At 50.9% G+C, this 22321-nt stretch overlaps 1 protein-coding gene across 17 annotated transcripts in view; it reads left to right on the forward strand.

The window, feature by feature from the left end:
- Positions 1–22321, forward strand: part of NCOR2 (nuclear receptor corepressor 2) — a 251275-nt gene that overhangs the window by 140908 nt on the left and 88046 nt on the right. For 10 of the 17 annotated variants that reach the window (XM_054082546.1, XM_054082556.1, XM_054082558.1 and 7 more), the window contains exons 8-10: positions 4135–4187; positions 16731–16797; positions 22088–22275. In XM_054082546.1, coding sequence (XP_053938521.1) covers positions 4135–4187; positions 16731–16797; positions 22088–22275 — 308 coding nt within the window. The remainder of the gene's footprint in view (positions 1–4134; positions 4188–16730; positions 16798–22087; positions 22276–22321) is intronic. The other 7 variants (XM_054082550.1, XM_054082551.1, XM_054082565.1 and 4 more) reach the window with 1 other exon arrangement.

The raw sequence follows: 22321 nt of genomic DNA on the forward strand, positions 1-22321 counted from the left end.
CAGCTTGCCAGGGTCTGATGGTGCAGGGCGAGAGGTCACGGTGGGAATTGGGTAGTCATGGCAGAGAGAGGCCGGAGTTTACCTCAGTGCTAGCAAACTGTGGCTGTGAGCAGGGTGAGGTGGTAAAAGGTCTTGGGTGCTGCTGGGAGGATGGAGCTGGAGGCAGCATCCCTGGCTTGTGCGCTAACAGGGCAGAGGGGCCATGGTGGGGCTCTGCCTCCTGTCCTGCTGGCAGCAGGTTGCTCCGAGGGGTTTGTGTTTGAGCAGAGAAGAAATCTTATCACCTGAGCACATCAGTGGGTTTATTGAGGCTCCCTGTAACATTAGCTGGAAGGAACGGTATTGAAAGTCATCTAGTAGAGCATAAATAGGGATTTACCCAGAAGTTTGGTGTCTGTGTCATGGATTTTCCATTAAGTTGGAAGCTGCTGGAAGGTGGTGCAACTCTGGTAGGAAACTCTTAATTCCTGCATTCAGTCTTCTAAACAGCTTCCTCTGAGCTTTCAGGCTGAGGTGTGTGGAATTGGTGCCCTTGAGCTGAGCATCTCAAGCACCAAGTGTTTGTTGCTGGTTCCTCACTTCTCACTGCTTTGACCTTACACACCTGCACTCATCTTAGAGGTGTCATTTGTGTCCAGTGCTCTTTGGAGGATCCTTGGGTTTGTGCTCCTGGGGTTTTAAACGTGCAGAATTATCCCTAGATGCCTTTACTTTTCACTCCTCGCTAGTGCCGCTCCTGTCTGCTGGGGTCTTGGCTGGGCCTGCACTTCGTCCCCCCACCAGCCCCGGCTGATGCAGAACGTACCATGTGGTCCCGGCTGCTGCCCTCTACTTGGCTCCCCGTCCCCAGAGTGGGAATCACCCCTGCCCAGGGTTCCCTGGGAAGCAGGGATCCAGTTCAGGTCTCGGGCAGCTGGTGCTCTCCTCTAGGTCAGGAGGAGGTTGTGATTCAATAAACCAGGGCTCTACTCATCTCACCCCTGCGATGTCGCAGTACGAATCAAAAAATGAACCCATGTTTTCCGCAGGGAGAAATATCATTGAGTGTGTAGTCTCAACGCTGCAGTGGCCAGAAAACAAAATGAAAGGTCTCAATTGCTTAATTTTTAAAGAACTTCCAATAAATCTAAGTTTTTCCAGTAATAGCTTTGAATTGCAATTATATTTTCTTGAATCTCATCCCCTAGAGAAATGCATTACGTGTCCCTTACCCCATGGAAGCACTGAGGATGTTTTGAACGTGTCACCTTACCCACCTGACCTGCCAGCTTTCCTGCTGCTTAGTCACTAAGAAAGGTGTGATTCTGTGCAGGCTGTGGCCAGCTCTGGGGGAGGATGCTCTTTCTCAGTCTCTGCCCTGTTGAGAACAAAGTCTCTTTAATTCTTTAGTCTGTGAGGATGTGTTCTCTATGAGGTAGGTAGGACTGGACTCCTGGGCTTGCTCCTGGCATGGGCTGAGGTGCAGCGCTGAGGCTGTTGTGGAGACAGATATCTCTTTGAGGTGCTGGTGCTATGTGCGTCTTGAGTTTGGGTCCCAGAGTCTCGTGTTTCTGAATGCTTGGGCTTTTCTTTTCAAGTGGTATGTTCCAGCCCTTGTCTGTTTAACACTTGGGTTTGCTAACTAAGATTTTAAGTGGCGGTTTATATTGCATGTAAGTAGTAGTGGAAAAGAATCGGCAACACCCTTTGGGGAGCAGATTGGCATTAGGGCATCTGTGGGGTCCACAAGCCCATGAGGATCTTCTAACCCAGGCACAAAACAAGACGCATACTCCGCCCCTTCCTTCCAGGTCTCTGGCTCGCCGCAAGCCAGCTTATTAGCTTTGATTTTTATGAGCACAGAGGGAAGAGAGGCAGTTTTATTTATCAATATGTCCGGTTCCTCCAGTCCTCTTCCAAGAGGCAGACACTGGTTGAGGCCGTCCAGCAGTTCCTCCAGTTGAACCCTTCCAGGGTGACCGTGGACGTGATGCTCCAGAGCTACGACTTGATTTCTTCTGTCTGTGGTGCAGACCTGCCTCTCTGAAGCTACGTGATGAGACGGATGTCTGTGTTCTCTGAGCTTTCCAAGCATGAAGTGCACAGCCAGCTCTGAGCCTGGAGTTGGACCAGCAGATCTGTGAGGGTTTGTGATAGATATACCCCTGGAGAAAGGACACTACTGAGAACATGTCTCCTCCTGGAGGACCCGCTTGTCCCTCTCATCTACTCTGGCTCTGCCAACACTGGGTGGCTATATTTCTGCTTGCAAGTGTCTCCTGGCAGACATGGAGCCTGCCATCCCCTCACATGGTAACAGATGCCCGAACGCTGCCAGCAGCCCTCCCGAGATACAGTGGTTTGTCTCGCCACATCTGTCTGCCTGGGCTTCCCTGTGTGCCTCTTCCACCTGGGGATTACTTGTGCTTTCTTAGTGAAGAGGGACGTGTCCAAGGGCAGCCTGAAAAAGAAGCTGATGACTTGCTGGTGCCAAGATGCCGTGGTGATGGGCTGCAGGATGTAGGGAGAGCTACACACAGTCTTCTTTCTGTGTAAGGTGATGTGACTGTCCCAGTGCATGCAAGGAGAGGTGAGGCAGTGTCTGTTCTTTGCAGGGTAGTAGGAACGGGCTTGCTGTGTGGAAAAACAAGCCTCCGTCTGGCACCTGTGATGGTGATGGGGAGATACCATAGAGGAGGTGAGAATAACACCTTCTCCAAACTGGAGGAGAAAGCGACCCACCTGTGTTTGCAGGTCCTGTCCTCTCCAGTGCTGCTCACCTGATTAAGCAGATGTTCAGCAGATGTTTTGCTCTTTTCCGGTGTTTAATCTGAGATGAAACTGAGTAGATCTAGAGTGTCACCTCAACGTATGACCGGAGTAGGAAGGAGCTGGTTTGTATCGAGCCATGGCCAGAATACTGCCTTCAGCCAGGACCCAGCCATCACACAACCCCTGCCTGTATTTGGCCACAGATGTTGGATCGCTGAACTGCTTGAAAACGTGGGTGATGTTTCTGTGGTTGGACAGGAGCGGTGCTTATTAGGCGCTCAGTTGCTAATGGCAGTTGGGCCATGGCAAGCTTTTGATTAACACAGTCTTGGACATGTTCACACAAGCTTAGCTGATGATTAGAAAAATTTTGAAAGGCTTAATCCTGAGCATCCTGTCAGTCTGCTTACATGGACACAACTGGTGGGAGCTCCTGGAGCGTGGCCTGAGCTGTGTATCACAGCAGGTGGGATAGAGCGTAGTCTCTGTGGCATTCTCTCCCTTCCAGAGGTGGGACCCTGTATGATGGCAGGTTCCCCAAGGGCACAGCATCCTGCAGATGAGACAGGACAGGTAGTGGGGACAGTGACCAGGGCTGGATCCAGCCCTCTTGACTCCTCATGTTGGGCCCCAGCACATCCCCAATGAGGGTGTGAGAGGTGGAGCAGCCCCATGATGGATGCTCACATCTGATGTTGGAGATGGCCACACTCGCTGGGCTCCCCAGAAGGCAAAATCCTTGTCCTACCAGAGCCCAGTGCCCCTCCTGAGGAATGAACAAGAGCGTTACTTCACACATGGGTGCTGGGGGCTGCAGTGACGTGCCCAGGGGCCAACCCCCCCTTTATTGCTGGAAACTATGGGGGCAAAGAGCTGTCCTGCTTGCGGTTCCCTGTGCTCAGCTTCCTGGGAGAGCCCAGGCAGGCTTTGCTGTGTAGCCATAACAATTTGCAGCACACAGACTGTCTCTTCCCACTCCCCAAGCCCCCCTTTCCCCTTGCCTCCCCCGTGTCATATGTTCCAAAGCGCACTGCGTTTTTCAATCAGTGAATAACAACCACGTACTCCGCCGTGCCGTGTTTATGTGGATTACGTCGCAAATTGCTTGTTCGGAGCCAGCTCGCTCGAGCGCTGCCTGCCCTCCCACGGGCTGAGCTGGGATGCACCGGGACTCGAGCGCTGCTGCTGGGAGCCAGCACCCTCCAGTACGGCCGGGAGCGGGGCTGGGGGCGACGAGCAGGTTGGGGGGCGTGGGGATGGGCACCCGGGCTGGCACAGCTCAGAGACACGAACCTGCACCGAGGCAGCGGCGCTTCTGATGGGTTTAAGTTTCTAAATGTCAGACCGTACCATTTATGCCTTCATTTTTCTTATTTATTTCAGCCATTATACAACCAGCCTTCAGACACCAGGCAATACCATGAAAACATTAAAATGTAAGTACGTGGCAATAAAAGGCTATTCTAAATGTCAGGTTGAGCATTAAGCTGGAGTGGGAGGGATGCTAGCTTGCTCCCAGACCTCGATTAAAGCTGCCGAGGAATAGCAAGCACCCTTTTAAAGCTGCTGTTTCGCTGCTCTGAGTGCCTGAAGCACAAACCAGGGGAGCCGTAGCTTCAGACGGATGCAGAAGGTGCCGTTTGATTTTTCTCAGGGCGGGGGGCGGCCGCGGGTCCTGGCTGGTCTCTTGGCATTCTCTCAGAGAGCGCTCACTTTTGAGTGCTTTCTTCTGTGTTTCACGCATAGTGAAGTACGAAATCTGCTGCCAGAGTGTGCGTGTGTGCGTTTGCGTGCAGGAAAGATGAGGTAAAACGCAAAGTTGCAATTACAATTACATTTTCATGAAGCACCTCTTGAATGTCTGATAACAACTGGTTATTTCAAAGATACTTACCGAGACTCTGCAATCATCTAATTTGACTTATCACCTCAATACACGATTTAATCATCAAGCTGCGTTTAATAACCACAGTGACTTCCTGAACGTAGAAGAAATGTAAGAGATAATGAGAATAGCGATAATTGTGATTGTTGTAGGAAATTTTAAAGAGTCAAACCAGATCTGAAACTTCTGTGTGCCTTGAATGAACAGATGATTGCTCTGAGCTGCCTGCAGCGTCTCTGTTTTGGTATGGGCTTGGTCAGCTGGCGATAATCACCTTTAATAATCTATTAACAAAAGTTAATAATCTTTTGCTTTCCAGCAGTATGTTAATTGATGCCAGGGGACTGTAGGGAAAGAGTTCACGTACATCTGCTGTTCTGTTCTGCTGTAGGGGAGCCTGGTAGGCACTGGCAGGGTTTCGGTGCTGTCTGTCCCAAGGGCTGCAGGGAGGAGGAGGGTTTGACGTGACCCTGCTGCTTCGCTGCCTGGCCCTGCTTGGTTCCTGCTCCACCCAAGGCTTCCTGTGTCATCCAGGCAGTTTATAACATTCAAAGCAAGGGCCACCCTGAGCCCTTCAGTTCCCGCAGGGCTCAGTGGGTCCCCGAGCAGCCCCGCTGCCGGTGCTGGGCACTGGCACCCTTAAACGCGAGGGTCATGTTCAGGTGCTCGGCGTTGGCCTGGGCACTATGAATAAACCCAAGGTGCTACTGTGCCAGGAGAGCATCATCTCCTGGGCTGGGTGGGGAGGGCAAGCAGACAGAGAAGTCAGAGGGAGATGATTGCTTTTCCTGCAGCCGAGAAATCCTGATAGCTTTTTGCTTCTAGATGTTTCCTTTGTGCCTTGTGTTTGGAGATGCATTTACCTGTGGTCGTTCATGCTTGGCAGACATTGCGACAAGTCTCAAGCAAGGACCCACCAGGGTTTTGACATGTGTGTGCTCTGGGTTTCTTGACATTCCAGCCCTCTGGCCGATGTCTTCAATGGACACGCTGTGTCCTCCCTGCTGGCTGCAGCCTCAGCCTCTCAGGTGTGCTCTTCAAGCTGCAAAGATGTGAAAAAAGCAAACAAAACCAGCCACCCGCTCCACTTCCTTGATTCAGCGCAGAACTAATGAAGCAGGTGTGGATTATACTCTTGGGGGACACAGTGATGCCAGGCAGAGGGGCTGGCAGCCCCCTGCTTTCGGAAGTCTGATCTGCTGTCAGTTTAGGGGAGGTTGAAGGCTGAAAAACTGCCTCATATGGCACCAAGTGCTGGCCTGAGGACATGCCCTCCACATTGCTGGTTGTGACTCAGTCATGGTACTGATGGCATGTGGCAGTTATGTCTTTCGGGGTCCCCTGACCCTCTCTTCTCCGCAGCCATCACAAACCAGGCGCTGCAGGTGGCATTTCAGGCTGATTGCTAGTTTTATTCTTGAAAGAATGAGTTAAAAGTAGCTCTAGATACTTCACCCACTCTCCATTCCCCTGCCAATATTTGTGGGTTTGTGATCACATTTTCCTGTGATTTAAACGATTTCCTGTCCTTGGTTGCTGCCTGAAAGACGGGCGCAAATGAGAGGGAACCGACTGCGCAGCTCAGCTGTGGAACCGGTAATGAGACTTGAAGCCCCGTCAAACCAGCTTCCTGTGCCATCAGAGCAGGCACTCCTCTCCTTCCCTTCCCTACGCATCCGTAGGGTTCTCCCAGCCCCGGGCAGTCCTCCTGTGAGGCTGTAGCGGTGGTGGTGATAGACCAAGGAGAGGTTGGAGCAGACGGGCTTGGGGTTAATATTTGCTGTGATTAATGCTGCAAAAATATGGGAAGGAAACCACACATTTTAATGAAAAGCATCCATCTCCTCCTTCCAGAAACCTCGCAATTAGCTGCCTTCAGCTGGTTATAGATGTCAGCGGGTGCATTTAAGGATCTAGGTCAGCGAAAGGCCCGTGAGCGATGTGGGCTCCAGATGTTTGCTGCTTTTGACCGTGGGCCTGTCTCAGAGGTCCTGGGGTCTGAGCTGCACTTCGGTACTTGTTGATGGACACGCAGAGAAATCAGTGTGTCCGGTTCTCCTGTCTCTCGTGTCCCTGCCGCACTTTAAAGGGCATCTGGATGCTTGGGAGGCAGATATAAAATCAATGTTTCAGTTACTCTTCCAAGCACATAATTCAGAGTCCTTTGGCCAAGAGGAAAAGGTATTAAACTTCTCTGCTTTGACTCAGTCACACTTGGATGTTCAAATCCTGCCTACAACATCTCTGCATCTGCGTTTGAAGATGGTTTTTGTTCTCTCCTCCTTCTTAATGTGTTTGTGCCTTTCTGCTCCAGAAGAGCAGCTTCTGCTCCATAGCCTGGAGGTGGATATTTCAGTAGAAGATGGAGTAAATCCTCAGGGTGCTGGGAGCCATCAGCCAGGTGCATGAGAGCACCAGAAGGACGACTGCCAGGACGCCACAAGTTATATTTTGCCAAGCTGTAATTGGATGCAGATTTTTCTGAACAGCTTCACCCTACGCAGATTTAGCCATGATGAAAAAGTCTTTTGGCACGTTGCTGGAAAGTCATCTAGGTTGTGATTCTGGCCACAAAACGTCACTGCAAACTGCTCCCACATGAAGCTGCTTTGGAGCCTCAGACCCGGGCATGAGGCAGGGCTGGGCTGTTCACAAATACCTTTTTCCTTGTTTTTTTTAAACACTTACTGGAGTGGATTTTTTTTTCCTCAGTTAAATGTTTGCAAGTGTCAGTGGGAAGGCATTTGAATATCACAAAGCCAGGATTCCTCGATTTCTCCACTGTGATGCTCTGCCTTGCAACGCTGGTTTAATTCTTCCTGCTTGTTTGCTTTGCTTTTCAGTCAGGATGAGTCACTTGTGCTAACAGAGCTGACTGGGGAGTTACGGGCAGAATTTCTCCTCTTACTAAAATGTTACCGGTCTCTTATTTTCATGGAGTTTTATGGCCTGTCTCCTATTCAGTACAGTTAAAATTAATTTCATGCCCCAGTTCATTGCAGTGTTTGCAGCTTCAAAAGCTTTTAAGTCGTGTTTAGCTGCCTCGCTGTGCTCTGTTACCCGTCTGCCTGGGTCCCTTTGGTTCACCTGCGAGTGCAGGCTTGGAGCAAACCTGGTTAATTTTGTATGCTACATCTGCCGCGTGATCTAAGGCACCGTTGAGTGGTTTGCGCCAAAGACTTGACCTACCTTTGATGGGACCGTGTCCTTTCTGTTTCAAATGCCTGCTTTGTTGGAGGGAAGGGCTCTGCCACTCTCAGAAAGAAGAGCACAAGCTGCTGTTTAATGCCCTCGTTGTCACATGGATGAGGTGAGCTTTGCCCCCATCGCTAGTGTGGCCCTTGCTGTTTTTCAAGGTGTGTATTTTTTGGCTTTGTGTGGACTGACTGGTTCCTTCAAGGAGCATTGCATCCTCAACACAACCGGAGGCGATTTGAAAGAATCTGCATCAGTTGAGGAGGTTGCAAAGATCCCTTTTGTTAGGTTTTGCTGAAATACAGCAACAAATGCAGAGGACACCTATTTGTGCACCAGTTAAGCACTGTTGCATCTGGTCTGGGTCTCTTTTTCGAGTGTTCAGCCAGCCGGATGCTCAAGGATGAGAGCTGCTCTCCCTCCTCTGCCGTAGCAGCGATTTTGTGTGTTCTCCAGACTCCTGGCACCAAAGATATTAACCGTCTTTCCTTGAAGTGCTTGAAAAATGACAAGACGTTGTTCACAGGAGCAGGATCAATTACCTGCTGTCTACCTGGAGAGATATTCTCCAAGGGGGCCTTCATGTCTGCGGCAGGAGAATCCTGCTCGGTCAGCCATGAAAAACAGCCTGGTAGGACTCTCCCTCCTTTCCCGAAGCAGTCATCTTGAAATCATAGTCTGCGGGCTTTGTGTTTGAAAGCAAAATGTGAGCTTCTGAGCTTTGAAAAAGCACACAAAAGGAAAACTGAAAAGCCCGGGGTGGGCATGAGCAAGGCACTGTTCATAGGGTTTGCTTTAAACCTTCCCTTCAAGAGCTGCTTCTTGCTTTTATGCTGAAATTCAGAAATACCCGTGAGATGCTCAGAGAGGTGTTGGAGAGCCAGGGTTCGACTGTACGGTTAAAACAGTTCAAGAGCTCCATGTGATCCTGGTTTCCTTGCGTGTCCGGTGGCCGCAGAGCTGTGTGCACTGTTAATATTTACCCATCTGGGTTGCTGAGAGCTTTTTTGTGGGGGGAGCTTTGCCTCTGCAGAATCAAACCCTGAAGTCAGGATCTTCAGAGATCTTCTGAATATCTCTTTCTTTTTGAATTGTGCCCCCACACAGCCTTACTCCCAAAAGAACAGAACAGCTTTCTTCTGAGAATCTACTAACTATGGCTTTCCAAATCTGTCACTTTGGAAAATTTAACTCATCTTTTCATTACTGGCTGTTTAGGGGTTTTAGTAGCACTGAATTGCTTCTAAATTCATAGTAGAAGCTTGACATGTAACACAAATGCTCTTCCAAACCCTGTCATTACTAATGCATTCTCTTTCAGGTCTTTTTATTAGCGCTTGTAGATGTTTTCCTCATTAGAAATTCACCTAGCAGCTCCCTGCTCATCCCATTCAAGGTTTCTCTTCGCTTTTATTCTCTATTGGCATGCACTGGAGCAGAAGTATTACCTTGTGATGAATTACTAAATGATGGAGACACACTCTGCACCCTTCAGGTTCTTGCTCTTCACAGTGCAAAGCCAGCTATAGGTTTGCGGTGGATTATCTTGCAGCACTTGGGCTCACAGGTGTGTCAGCTTGGGCTTCAAGGGGAGGCAGAGGCATAGGACGTGTCTGACTGTAGGCCAGAAATGCTTCTGCACTTGCACTTAGTCATAGCGTTATAGAACGGTTTGGGTTGGAAGGGACCTTAAAGACCATCAGGTTCCAACTCCCTTGCCATGGGCGGCAGGGACGTCTTCCATTGGGTCAAGTTGCTCTTGTCTTATTTTAGTCCTAAGCTCGTAGACATTGAAGGGAATGGGCATGATTTTCCCATCTGATGGCAAGAGCTGTGGTCGTGGATGTAATTGCTGCCCAAGGGCAGCCCAACTTGAAGACCTTGGTGGGAACATCTTGAGAAGGCACCGCAGGGACCTGGACAGGCTGTGCTGGGGTCTGGCCAGGGCAGGCTCTTATAGTAAGGAGCTTGTGTTTTCCAAGGCATCTCCTCCTTGGAGCACAAGCATCTCACTGGTCTCAGGGTGTGAACCACCAGGTGAATTAACAGCATCAACTTTTTCAGGACTTATAGTGATGACTTTGAACCTCCAAAGCTGGATGCATTTTGGACCTGCAGGATATGATTTGAGAAGCTGGGAGACCACTAGATAGCTTCTTTCTCTTGACTGTCGTTCCTGGGCACAAATACAGCCTGCCCCACTGTGCATCCAAAGTTGCAGACCTCTTGTCCCTCTGTTCTCAGTGGCACTAATTGTGCTGGCGCTTTGGTCCCTTGCAGTGCTCAAGGGCTCTGGGGTAAAGGAACTGAAGATCTGCTTTGCTTTTCTTCCCCAGAAAGTGTTTCTGAATATTGCAAGGAGACTGTTCCAAACAGTTGACTTTCCAGGAACATGCGCTGCCTTGGGGTTAGTAGGTTACAGTGTATTAGCAGCTGGAGCTGTGCGCTCCAGCCATTTCAGAGCAAGGCAATGAATGAGTGCAGTGACCCTTGAGCAAGATGACCGGCTCCCTGCCCTCTCTGCAGGGCTCCTGCAGCCAGAGGGGTGGGGAGTCATTGATTGCCCTGAGCTGCGGCTTGGGATCCCGGCACCAGCGATACGTGGGAGCAGGAGGACACAACCGTTTCTGTATGCTCTCCTTTGCCTCCTTGGCTGATTTCACCTTGGAGTGTTCTTGCTGTGCTCCTTGGCTCCTGCGGTTTGCAGATCTCCAGTCTCGCTGGCAGCGCTTTGTTTGGCTGGAGTTGCCAGGAGGCTCCTTCGTTTCCGACCCTTGCCTGCATGATCAATCTTGCCATACAATGGCTTTGCCAGCTGCTTGCTGCCTCCTTCCCATTGCTCTTTGCAGGCTTCATCCCTACTTTGTTTGCACTGGTTGTTTGTTGATAGACGTTTGTGTAATTAAATACCCCTGATTAGTTTTGATCAAATGGCAAACTTCGTTCCATCTCATCTTGCACCGGCTGAAGGTCTCTGTGGGCAGGCTTGCCCAGGTGTGCTGCAGCGCATCAGCTCTTTGTGTCCTTGGGAGTCTTATTGCAGGGTTTTGGCAGCAGCAACACACGTGCATGTGCATACATCCTTTTAAAATCAGTCTCCAGAAGGGTCATAGCCAAGTCATTCATGTGAACCTGAGCCAAGTAACTCAAAACTCAGCGTTATAGGTTCTCTCCTTGACTGGCTCCATTGTGAAAACCAAAACCCAGAAACAACCTTGCACCAAGCCAGTTAAGGTGGAGGCTGCTGCTCCCACAGGGCTCCCTTTGCCTTGCTCGCAGCGGGAGATGTATTTCACTCGTTGGTTTGGAGGCTGGCTTTGAGAACCACTCTCCATTTTGGGGCTCTGGGTCAGTGAGACTGTGGGGTGACGATGAGATTGCAAGGACAAAAATCTCTTGCAGAATCACACCCAAAATTACGGTGTTTGAATCCTGCTTTCTGTACTGGTAGCAGATGGGAATCAGACATCAAGGTCTGAGTTTGGTTTGCCTTGTTCTCTGTTTCCTTCACCTGCCTGTTGGTGCTTGTGGGGAAGTGCTGGGCACTGGTGGGCTGCCCTGGTCTCCTCAACTGGATTGTGCCCCATTTCAGACTGGTTCCTGGTACTGGGGCTCAAGCAGTGCTCGTCCAGTTGATACCTGGCCCCTAAAGCAGGGGACCTGCCCTCTGGAGAGCCTCTGCCACCTCAGACCTCAAACAGATGGGGCTCTGATGTGGGAAAACGCCTCAATCACTCACAGCCTCAGCGGCAGGCTCAGCTTACCTTGGTCTCACGGGGATGATTGAAGGGGTTCATCACTGGGTTTGTTCACCAGCAACAAGGACAGAAATCCTTGAGGCATTTGCAGAGCAGTTGAGAGGAGCAGAAGCTCTGAGGCCGCATCTGCAAGGCTGCATCTCCCCAAGTGTGGCCAAAGAGCCCCTATTTTGGGGACCGTCTGGAGGCAACTCCATGCCTGGGGTCTGCAGAAGCTCACGAGGTCAGTGTCTCTCTGGAGAAGGCTGTGTTGGTTGTGTGACCCACACTGGCTGGTCTCCTCCTCTCGCTGCAGAGACAGTGCAGGAGAAGTTCTGCACTGAAGAGTGACCAAAGGGCTGGAGTCCCTTTTGGCACGAAGAAGATAACTGGACGTGATGTCCTCACCTTCGAGAAGAGCTGCTTTTAGAGGGAAGCGTTAGAGTGGGGCTGTACTGAAGTCTATAAATGGGAAATGTGCGTTGACTGTGTCATTGCAGCCGGAGCTCGGGGACACCACGTGGGGCTGAGAGACCACCAGAAAGAAGGTCTTTCCCCGAAGGGGGCTGTGGAGCCCGTGGCTGCAGGGAGGGCAGAAATGTGGATAAGCTCCAGCAGTGATTAGTTGAATTGTTGATCACAAAGGTGAGGATGTGCCATCTGGCAGCCCCCAAACTCCAGCTCACCAGAAGCTGGGTGAGCTCCGTGTCTGGCTGGGTCCATCCCAGCCTGTCCTTCCTTAGCGCTGGATAAAGCATCAAGGAGGAGAAGGCGGGGAACCCATGTGTCCTCCCCACCCTGCGTAGCGTGTGGCGTGCCAGCCCAGCAATACTTAAAACTGTCCACAAGAGTCACTGTTGCTTTATCTAAGGAGCCTCCCATCCTTCTGCTTGTGGACTGCTGGATTTCTTCACCCCTCAGAGGTTCAGGTCTCTTCACCTGTGGTGCTTTTCTTGTGCCACGGCAAATTGCAGGTGGGGAGCTGCAAGGATTCCGATTGCTGAGGAGGAGGAGGATGGAGGAGGGTTGGCACATTGCAAGAGCAACCTTTCGTGCTGCTCCACGCTGGTTATTCTTGTGCCAGGCTCCCAGCAGACAGCCCTCCCCTCCCCTTCCCTTCCCGCCTGGGCCTCAGCAGTCGTGCCCGGCTCTCTGATTTGCCCGGGGAGAACAGCGTGTGCTTCAGAGACGTGTGGCCCGAATTAACCTCTCTGCAATGGTTTCTAAGTAACAGCAGAACGTGTAGCAAGATAAACTGTGAAGCCTATTTATATTTACCACGATTGTGTTAACCTTTAAAAGGCTGACCTTATGCAAAAAAAAAAGAAAAAAAAGATAAAGTGGCAAAAACATTTAGGGCATGGGGGGGGTTTGTTGTTGTTCTTAATCCTTTCATGCTGATTACTTCAGCCTTGGTGGTGGTAAACATACAGGGGCTTTCAAGGCATCCCTGATTTTTGCAGCTGTGGAGCAATTAAGTCTTTGCCTGTATTAGCACTTTCAAGGTCAGCCGTGATGCAAAACTCAAGGCAACCCATCAGCTGCGTAAGAGCTGCTGATTTTCTTCATTTATTCTCCCGTCTCCTGATAACTCGTGCAGCTGATGCAGCAGCAGCGTGTCAAAGCCTCACAGTGCTCCTGGATGTCACCCAGGCTGATGTGGGGAGGAGAGGGGTTGATTAAGCTGTGCTGGCCCTTCCAGGGCCAAATCTTTCCCCAAGGATCAATCCGTGACCCCTTTGCTGGGGACCGTTGCATGTGGTGGTTGTTAGCATCACCCCCGCAGTTTCCCAGCGTCAGAATTTCTGTTGGAACTGGAATAACCAAACAAGCAAGAGGAATGTGTCTTTGGGCTCAGTCTCCCATCGGAGCTTGTTCACGCAAATCTGAAGCCTCGGAAGGAAATCCATCTGATGGGGTCTCTGCAGGACAAACGGCTGCCCACTGCAGCACCGGGTGGTGCTGGAGCCAATGACAAAAGCTTGCTGCGTGCCTTGCGAAGGGGTGTGGGGGTGTGTGAGGAGCTGGCACTTGGTCGGGCAGAGAGCCCACGAGTGGGCAGAGGAGCTCCCAGTGTGCAGGGCTGGCAATTGGGAGCTGGGTGCTGCTGGTTCTCAAGATGCTCTGGATGCTCTGGAGCATTCAGCCCCACTCCTTGTTCCTCGCGCCTCCCTCCCTGCACAGGCAGGCAGACAGCTCTGCAGCTCCATGTCTCAGTTTCCATAATTTTTAAAGGCAAGTGAATGCTGTTTGCATGGAGGTGAGTGGTGAGGCTTAGCTCGACCAGTCGCCTGGAGCCCTCTTTGACGCTCCTCAGTGCATGTACGACACAGACAAAACCGAAAGGCGGTGGTGTGATTCAGCAGGGCTAAGCCTTTGGCAGCAATGTTTATTGATATATGTAATGAGTGGTCTTTGCAGTGCAGCCCAGAACAACAGTGGGACTTTGTGAACGTGTCATCAAAAGAGAGCAGAGGCAGAAAGTGCCCCGTGCATGGATTTAGTAGATTCCCTTCCCTCAGTCATGACTGACACTTTAATTTCTGAAACAACAGCAGAGAACGTGGCTTGATATTCAAGCTCTTGCTCAGAAAACCTTCGTGGGTCCCAGTGTCTGCTCTGCAGAAGCCTTCAGCCCCATCACTTGGCTGTGCTTTCTGCCGATGCTGGTGCTGCCTGGGAGTGCACGGGACTTCGGGGTTGTGTGGATCGCGCTGGGGGTACTGGAATCTGTTCTGAACTGGTAGCTGGTGTTTTCCGCTCACGGAAGGAGTTATGAGTACCGCTTGCTAGTGCTGCCCTGGTCTGTTCAAGGTCTGTTGTTGCACCAACATGTTCAAGGCAAAGTCAAAGGGAATGAAGATGTAGTGCAGCTCAGGCAGTATCTGGGGACTCTGTGTGTATGCAGTACCTCTGGTAACTAAATAAGAGGAGGAAACAGAAGTTACAAAATCTGAATGGTACTATTAGGACTGCGAATCAAGCCCATGCGTTTCCTCCTTGATAAACTAAACAGAGGCTACAAATTTGACTGTGGCTGTTGGTGCTGGAGAAGAAATCATGCCTGTCCCAGATCCTGCTGCCTTTCCTCCAGCAGCCGTAGTTATTTTAGAGGTGGTGGTGGTTGAAGACCCCACACCCAAGGAATTGCTGTCCTATATAAGCCTGCTAATTATTGAGTGACAATACTAGAGTGGTGGCCCCAGGCCCTGCTCTGTGTCCCCACACGCAGGCTGGCCAGGATAACGCTGCCGGAGTGGAGGTGCAGCCTTGGCAGTGGGTTTTGGCAGGGGGGAAGGGGGGGGTTAGGACAGGTAGATGAGGTTCTCAGAGATGGTTTGGTGCTGGACAGGTGTCATTGGACTCTATGATGTCAGATGTCTTTTCCAACCAAATGATTCTATGATTCTATACTCCTCATTCCTATGCCGTTTCTTAGGCCGAGGGCCGACGTTATTGCTCTCTACAGTTACCTAAAAGGAGGTTATGATGAAGTGGATGTTTGGTCTCTTCAACCAAGTAACAAGGGATAGGATGAGAGGAAATGGCCTCAAGTTGTGCCACGAGAGAATTAGAGTCATAGAATAGTTTGGGTTGGAAGGGACCTTAAAGATCATCCAGTTCCAACCCCCGTGCCATGGGCAGGGACACCTCCTACTAGATCAGGCTGCCCAAAGCTCATCCAACCTGGCCTTGAACACCTCCAGGGGTGGGGCATTAAATTGGATATTACGAAAACATTCTTAACTGGAAGAGTGGTGGAACATTGGCAGAGGCTGCCCAGGGAAGTGATGGAGTCACCAACACTGGAGGCATTTAAGAAAACATGTAGATGTGGTGTTTCAGGACATGCTTTAGTAGGCGTGGTGGTGTGTTGATGATTGGCCTTGATGATCTTAGAGGTCCTTGCCAACTTTAATGATTCTATGATTCTATGTAGCATGAAGAGGGCTTGAGAGGTCAAAAATGTGCATGCGTTCTGTGATGCTCTGGATCCCCAAATTAATCCAGGACTTCCCTCGATCCTCCCTCTAAGTGAGCTGCCCCTTCCTAAACAGGGCCTTTGCTGCTGATTGGCTTTAGGGATTTATGGGGGAAGGAGTGGGGGGGTGACTCCCCACTAGCCAGCAGATGGAGGAGGGGAATGAGAAGAACCAGCGAGGGTGTCTCTTCACTCTGCTAAATCCTGCAGAGACTGTTAAGCTCCTGATCAGTAATTACACACTGCGGCTCTGCCCTTAAGCGGGATAAAAGACTTAAGGAAACTCCTTTGCCCCTGGTCTCTACCTTTTACCTAGAGATTTTATTGCTGTGAATATTAGTAACAGGAACAACTGCGGGAGCTCAGCTCTTGGGTTCGCACAGGCTCTGGGAGCTCGTGCAGCCTTCCCAGCGCCTTTGCTGCTTCTCTTTGAGCAATTATTTCATGCTGTCTTTAGAAAGAAGAAAGCAGGGAGTGTCTGGGCAGACACTGGGTTGGTTGTGGTTGCAGTGGCTGCTTTCTCTCTTGAGGTCTCGATTCTGTAAGTGGCTGAACTTTCCTGGCTGGTTTGTTTGCAGCTTTGTTAGGCACAGCTCCAAGAAAGCAAGAGGTTAGGAGATATGTGCCTCCTTATCAGTGCCTCGGAGCCCGGGGTGAATAACCCCTTGCAGGCGTGTGTGTGTGCTGACAGCTCCCTCCGTGCTGGTCCTGGGGACCACAGCAGCTCAGGGTGCTGGGAGAGCCACCTCCTGCCATGCAGAGCTTGGCCTGAGCCCTCCGACTCTTGGGACCCCATTGGGTTTTTGCAGAATAAAATGTAAAAATAATCAAGAAACAGCTTGGTCCATCGTTAAACAAGGAGCTGAGCGTCTGCCTGTGTGCAGTGCTGACTACACGGGCCACGTTTGCACAGTTGGGAGTTTATCATTTTAGTTCTCAACGTTAGTCCTGGTTTTACCATGAGATGTGGGTGAAGTTCCTCGTGTTGGAGGGAGGGTTTGTTGGTCTTTCTCTAAGCTGGCATGAGGTCCTCAGCCACATTTGTGGCTCTGAAGTTGATGCAATTCCAAGTTAAGGTGGAAACCACACTGCAAATTCATTTGGGAGCGGGGAGAGCCAGGCTTTGGATTTTAGCCAACTTGTTAATCAGCTCTCATCTTTTTTTTTTTTCCCTTTACAGAAACCAGGCAATGCGGAAAAAGTTAATTTTGTACTTTAAGAGGAGAAATCATGCTCGCAAACAGTGGGTAAGTGATTCCTTTATACCTTAATTTATATGTACAAAGCAACGTAATTTATTATGTGAGAAAGAAAAGGCCATTTTCCAGCAGAGAGGTGCTGACGCTCGGTACTTTGCCTGTTGCCTTGCTGTGGCATCTCTTATGCTTAAAATAACTCGGATGTAGAGGAATGGTCCTCGATCCTGCTGCTGGCAGCACCTCCCTCTGCAAGTTCCCCTTGTGGAGCAAACACCCAGGATAGGCTTAGTCACAGCAGAGCCCTTCATTGATCTCAGAGAGCCTGTTCACAGCATAAATGTCTATTTTGTGAGTAATTGAACCCTAAGAGAGGTGTGAAACAAGCTGACTCTGCGTGCGATAAATGGTCTAACTCTTTCCAGCTGACCACAGAGCGAGCGATGTTCTAGGAATTTGTGATTTAAAACAAAAGCCAAGTCCCTGCCAGGTCATTTCTGGGCAGCTTTGCCTGCAAGGTATTTCCAGTGTCCCTCAAGGAGATGGTTCTTGGGCAGGTAAAGGGGAAGGGGAAGTGTGTTATGAGACTTCAAAGGCATTTGTTCCAAGTCCGTAAAACAGAGGAGAAAGTTCAAGTGGGATATGTTGGGTTTCTACATTCTCAGTGCTGTGGTAGTTGCCAGCGGGAGCTGGGAGGTGACACCAACACAGAAGGGGAAATGCCAGAAGCAACCAGCAGCCCCAGCTGGGAAGGTGGATTTTGTGGTGTCTTTCCATGAAAGACAGTTCAGCTCATGACACAGGGCTTTGTGTTTCATGTGGAAGATGCAAATACTGGTTCCCGACTCAATGTCTCTGTTCTGGGATAGGTTCGGGTGCTGGCGTTAGCGTCTTAGGTTACAAATGGTGCAGGTTTTCTGATCGTCTTTGGTGCTTGTTTGGGACAGAAGTACGCCAGCTGGAAGAAATTGTTGGAAAAATTAAAAATAATCAGCCCAGGGAAGTGGTTTGAAGGCTTTGCCTTTAAAAGCAGCTTTCAATACAGATATTTCTGAATCATGAATCAAATTATTTTCTTATTTATGGTGAATAAAGTTGTCCACCTTTTCTTTGCTGTGCTTCATTTCTCCACCCTGTTTTGTAGCGATATTCCAAAAGCCACAGATCTTGCACTCCAGAGGGATGGTTGCGTCTCCTGTTTGTGTCTGAAAATTTGTTTGTTTAGTTTTTTCCATGATAAAACTTCTTCCTGGTTTCTAGCAAGGGGCTTCAGGGCTCACATCTTCAGCAGTGTGGATGTGGCAGTTGCTGCTCAGGGCACCGTGCCTGCTGCAGCTGAGGTTGTGGGAAGTGGATCAATATTCCCTTCCTCAAAACAAGGATTGCAAAGCTTTGTGTGGTTTTATTGGAACCAGAAGAAAACTGCCCGGGAGCTGCTTTCTGGTGGAAACGGCCAGTTACTGCACTAGATCGAGAGCGAGTCGCTCTTGTGAATATCAAGGAGCTGAGGGAAAGGGTTTAATTAGGCTGCAAGAGCACGGTTCCTAAAATACAGCTTGCAATGAAGTCGCCTATCATGCAAAATAGGTGAAATTCTGCCAGCCAGTTTATTCAGTGTCCTTGAAAGGGGATTTTTCAGTTTAGGGAAGCATTTTGCCTATTCTACAATATAGGCAACATACGGTTGCTGAATTTGCAAAGTGAATACATTTGCTGATTCTGTTTGCAAAATGGGTACGCTTAGCTATTTTTCTGCCCATTTTGTAGCAGACCCTATTTTTAGCAAAGCCCCTCTCAGTGCCAGCATTTCTTTCAGGCTCTTTACTTTCTGGGGTATTGTCACTGCCCAGGGCTGGCTGGAGCGGGGTCAGAGCTCGGTCGGTCCCTGCAGGGTCGAGCCGTGAGAGATCCCCCAGATCCGCAGGGCTTCCTCCTGCCTCCATCGCCGTCAGCACAGCAGAAGACAGTTAATTGCCATCGGAGGGGTGATAATGCAGAGGGAGAAGGGTAAAGGGAGCTGTTCTGGATGTGAGAGGTTTATCTCCATCAGGCAGGGAGACAAAAACCATGGGGCTCGCTTAGGAATTGGACTGGTTCCTCTTGTCACCTTCACTCTTCCCCTCCCCTCTAAATTGCTACTCTGTTCCCTGGAGCTGCAAGAGCGTAGGCTGCAGGAGGGCTCGGGCTTGGCACAGCCTACAAACTGCCTTCAGCTGCTACGGCGGCGTTACTATACATCCATTTTTAGATACGCATGTCAAGTCCAATTTGGCTCGCCATCAGTTACTTATGTGATTGAGAGGCTGATGGGCTGGTGAGCCTGGCCAGGAAGGGGAGCGGAGGAAGCACCGATGCTAAAAGCCGGCACAGGAGGTTGCTCAGGAACGGACACGCTTGCTTAAGGCTGCTCAGAGGATGCTTGGAGAAGGAATGGATGCTTCTGCTCCTGAAATGCCTGACCAGGAGTCTTTCTGGGCGATTAAGCTGTGAAGATCTGGAGAACGCACAGTGCTATAAGGTGCCTGGAATCTTGGCTTTTGAAGGATAGCAAAAGATTGCAGGAGCATGTATCCCAGCTGGACCAAAATGCACTGGATGGGGATGCTGCAGCCAGCCCTGCTGGGGGTTGAATGTTGTGTGGCAGGCAGGATCTCTCTGCTCCGTGGTGATAAGGGGCTTTAAGAATTCAGATGCAGGTCAGAAGTGCTTGGCTGATTTGTTACAGAGCTGTTCTCTGGAGGGCTGAACTGTGCAAGTGGGGAGCTTTGGTGCTGTCCACCCCACCAGAGCTCCCCACCCCACTGCCCGGCTGTGAGCACTGTGCTGAGAAAAATCGAGTGTTGCTTTTTCCATCTGCAAATACTGGTTCCTTAAAAGAGGAATTCTGGATAAAGAGTTCAAGTTGTCCCAAAGAGTGGAGGAAAAAGAAGGAAAAATCCACCCTGCCTGCTGTGAAACAGCTTGACAACCATGCCAGGGCAGTGGCAGTGTGGGACCGAGACCCAGCACCTGCTGCTTTCCACAGGGGATGAAAAACCTTTCAAAGCCTTGGAGCTTTTCAGCAGCCCTCACCCTCTCCCTGGGCTGTGCCCTGGCCGTGTCGCGGGCTGGCACACAGCACGGGGGCCCGGCTGCCTCCCAGTGCTGAGGATTGACAAACTTCACAGGATATTTTTAGCCTCTTCCCAAATGCGACGCTCTGAAAGCAGGAGGATGTAGCAGATTTGCTGGCAGGGCAGGAGCTCTCGTTTTCAGGGGGCTGATAGCATTGCTTCAGGAAGGAGAAAAAGCAGCAGCTGTGATTTCTCCGAGCTGCTGCTGTTTGTTGGCGTTACCTATAGTTCCTTGCCCGTGGTGCCAGATTGCCCTTGGCAGGCTTCAGGGAAGTTTTATTTTGGTTCTCATTCCTTGCTTTCATCTTATGGCCATTTCCTTTAGCTCCCGATGAAACCCAAGCATCTCCTGTGCATCTGTGCGGGTCAGGAAAGCCTCTGGCTCAGGGCATGCTAGTGGGAATTCATTTATTTGCAGCTGGGGATTGTTAGTCTGGATCAGCCGTGTGGTTTGAGATGCTTTGTCCACCTCACGTTATTGCTGAGGTGCCTCCCGGAGGCCACGGGATCACAGGGTGTGTTGCTGCTCTTGGGTTATTGCCAGCTCCATGGCAGCTGGACCAAAGCCATGTGCCAGGATGGGCGTGACGCCAGCCACGGATTGCTGCGAGTGCCTGGCCCCAACGACGGACAGCAGAGCTGTGGTGCCCAGGGTCTGCAGCACGACTGCTTCCAGGCTCCTGGCTTGGAATTGGACATTTCCATTACTTTGGGATCATTGTTATTTCCTCCCATTTTAGTGGTTACCGAGAGCGAGATAAGAGTAGAGTGCGAATGGGAAGTCCGACACTCCGGTCATGGGGTAGCGATGGCAGGAGATGAGTTTATTTCTTTGAACTCCGGGTTCCCTCTGCCTCTGCTGTGGTCCTGAGCCTTGTGCTGAGCGTGTCGGTGCTGAGCTGCCTGTTCTGGAAAGCAGTGTGGGGGGAAGGGAGGTGACCTGGGGTTTACCATTGAGTATTTTGCAGAGCAACATCTGCTTTTGCTTCCTGATTTAGGGCTTAGAGGCATTTGTTTCACTCAAAATGAAACCTTACAACCCCTTTTTGGTCACCCAGCTGCTTTCACGTGAGGCCAAGCACCGTTGCTCCTGTTACCACTGCGGCTATCAGGGACCGTGGCTGGGCATCTTCTTAGTACGGACCTGTTCTGTCCATGGGCGTCCTCCTCCTGCGAGAGGGTGACCAGAGAAGGGAGAAGTGATTGGAGGAGTGGTGGTGGTGGTGGTGGGAGGCGCATTTGGTTGCAGATGGTGTTTTAATGTTACGGTTACCGGGCCAGTCCCATAAATACCAGGGAGGAGCGCGGTGCTGGACCTGTGTGGGTGGCTGGGTGGGTGTGCCGTCAGGATGTCACCCGGAGGGACATGGCATGAAAACCTCATGCAGCGCCATGTTTCGGCAGGGCCTGGGTTTGCCATCAGTGGCGATGCACTCTCTCCCATCCTGGGCCAAAAAGGAGGAGCAGCAGATGACAAATCGTTTTGCTTTCCAGGATGGTGGTGGAGCTGGGGCCATCATGGCACATATGTCCTCAGATGGGGACCAGGTGCCCGGCTCTTGGTTTTAGGGAGCCAGGCCTGTGCGCAGAGCTGCCGTGTGGCCCCAGTCCCGATGGCATTCCCAGCAGAGAGCCATGAGCGCTGGGGTCAGTGCGTGTTGGTGGAAGGGCTGCCCAGGTGAGGGTGCCTCAGAACACCTCTCCTCAGCACAGCAAGCTGCCAGCTCCAAAATTACAGCTCTGCACGCCCTACTCGCACAGTAGGGATGGGATCTCCTGCCCTCCTGTGTCCCTTCCCAAGTCTGTGCTTTAGTCTCTTCTTGCGTGGTGCCCTCAGGCAGGCGACTTGCTCTCTACTGATGTGTGGTCCTCTGTGTCGGAGCAGGGGTCCCTCTGCAGCACTGGTTGCTGAATCAAGCGTCTAAGGCGCTGGAGGATGCTCAAGCAGAAGGTGTGGTTGGTGGGCAAAACCACACTGGGCGAGAGTCCTGGTTTCATCAAAGATATTGGGTCCGGAAGGGAAAAGCCTGAGGATACCTGACAGCATGTTTTGAGAATTCACCCTTGGGTTGGTCCCAGACCCTGGAGCGTGTCCATGTGCTAATTATGGCATTTCTTGAAGCAACATGACTCACGCTCAGCGTGAGCAGCCATTGAGGGAAAGGCCTGGAGGAGCTGCCTTTCCCAGGCACGTCTCCTGAGCTCCCTCTCTCCCTCTGCCGTTTCAGGAACAGAAGTTTTGCCAGCGCTATGACCAGCTGATGGAGGCTTGGGAAAAGAAAGTGGAGCGCATCGAAAATAACCCCCGGCGTCGAGCCAAAGAGAGCAAAGTGCGGGAATACTATGAGAAGCAATTCCCAGAGATCCGGAAGCAGCGGGAACTTCAAGAGCGCATGCAGAGGTTAGAGGAGAAGCGGTAGGGAAGGGGCTGAGCTGGTATCAGACAGCCTTTCTTTTTTCTT

The sequence above is a fragment of the Cuculus canorus genome, chromosome 17 (assembly GCF_017976375.1).
Source record: "Cuculus canorus isolate bCucCan1 chromosome 17, bCucCan1.pri, whole genome shotgun sequence".
Lineage (NCBI taxonomy): Eukaryota > Metazoa > Chordata > Aves > Cuculiformes > Cuculidae > Cuculus > Cuculus canorus.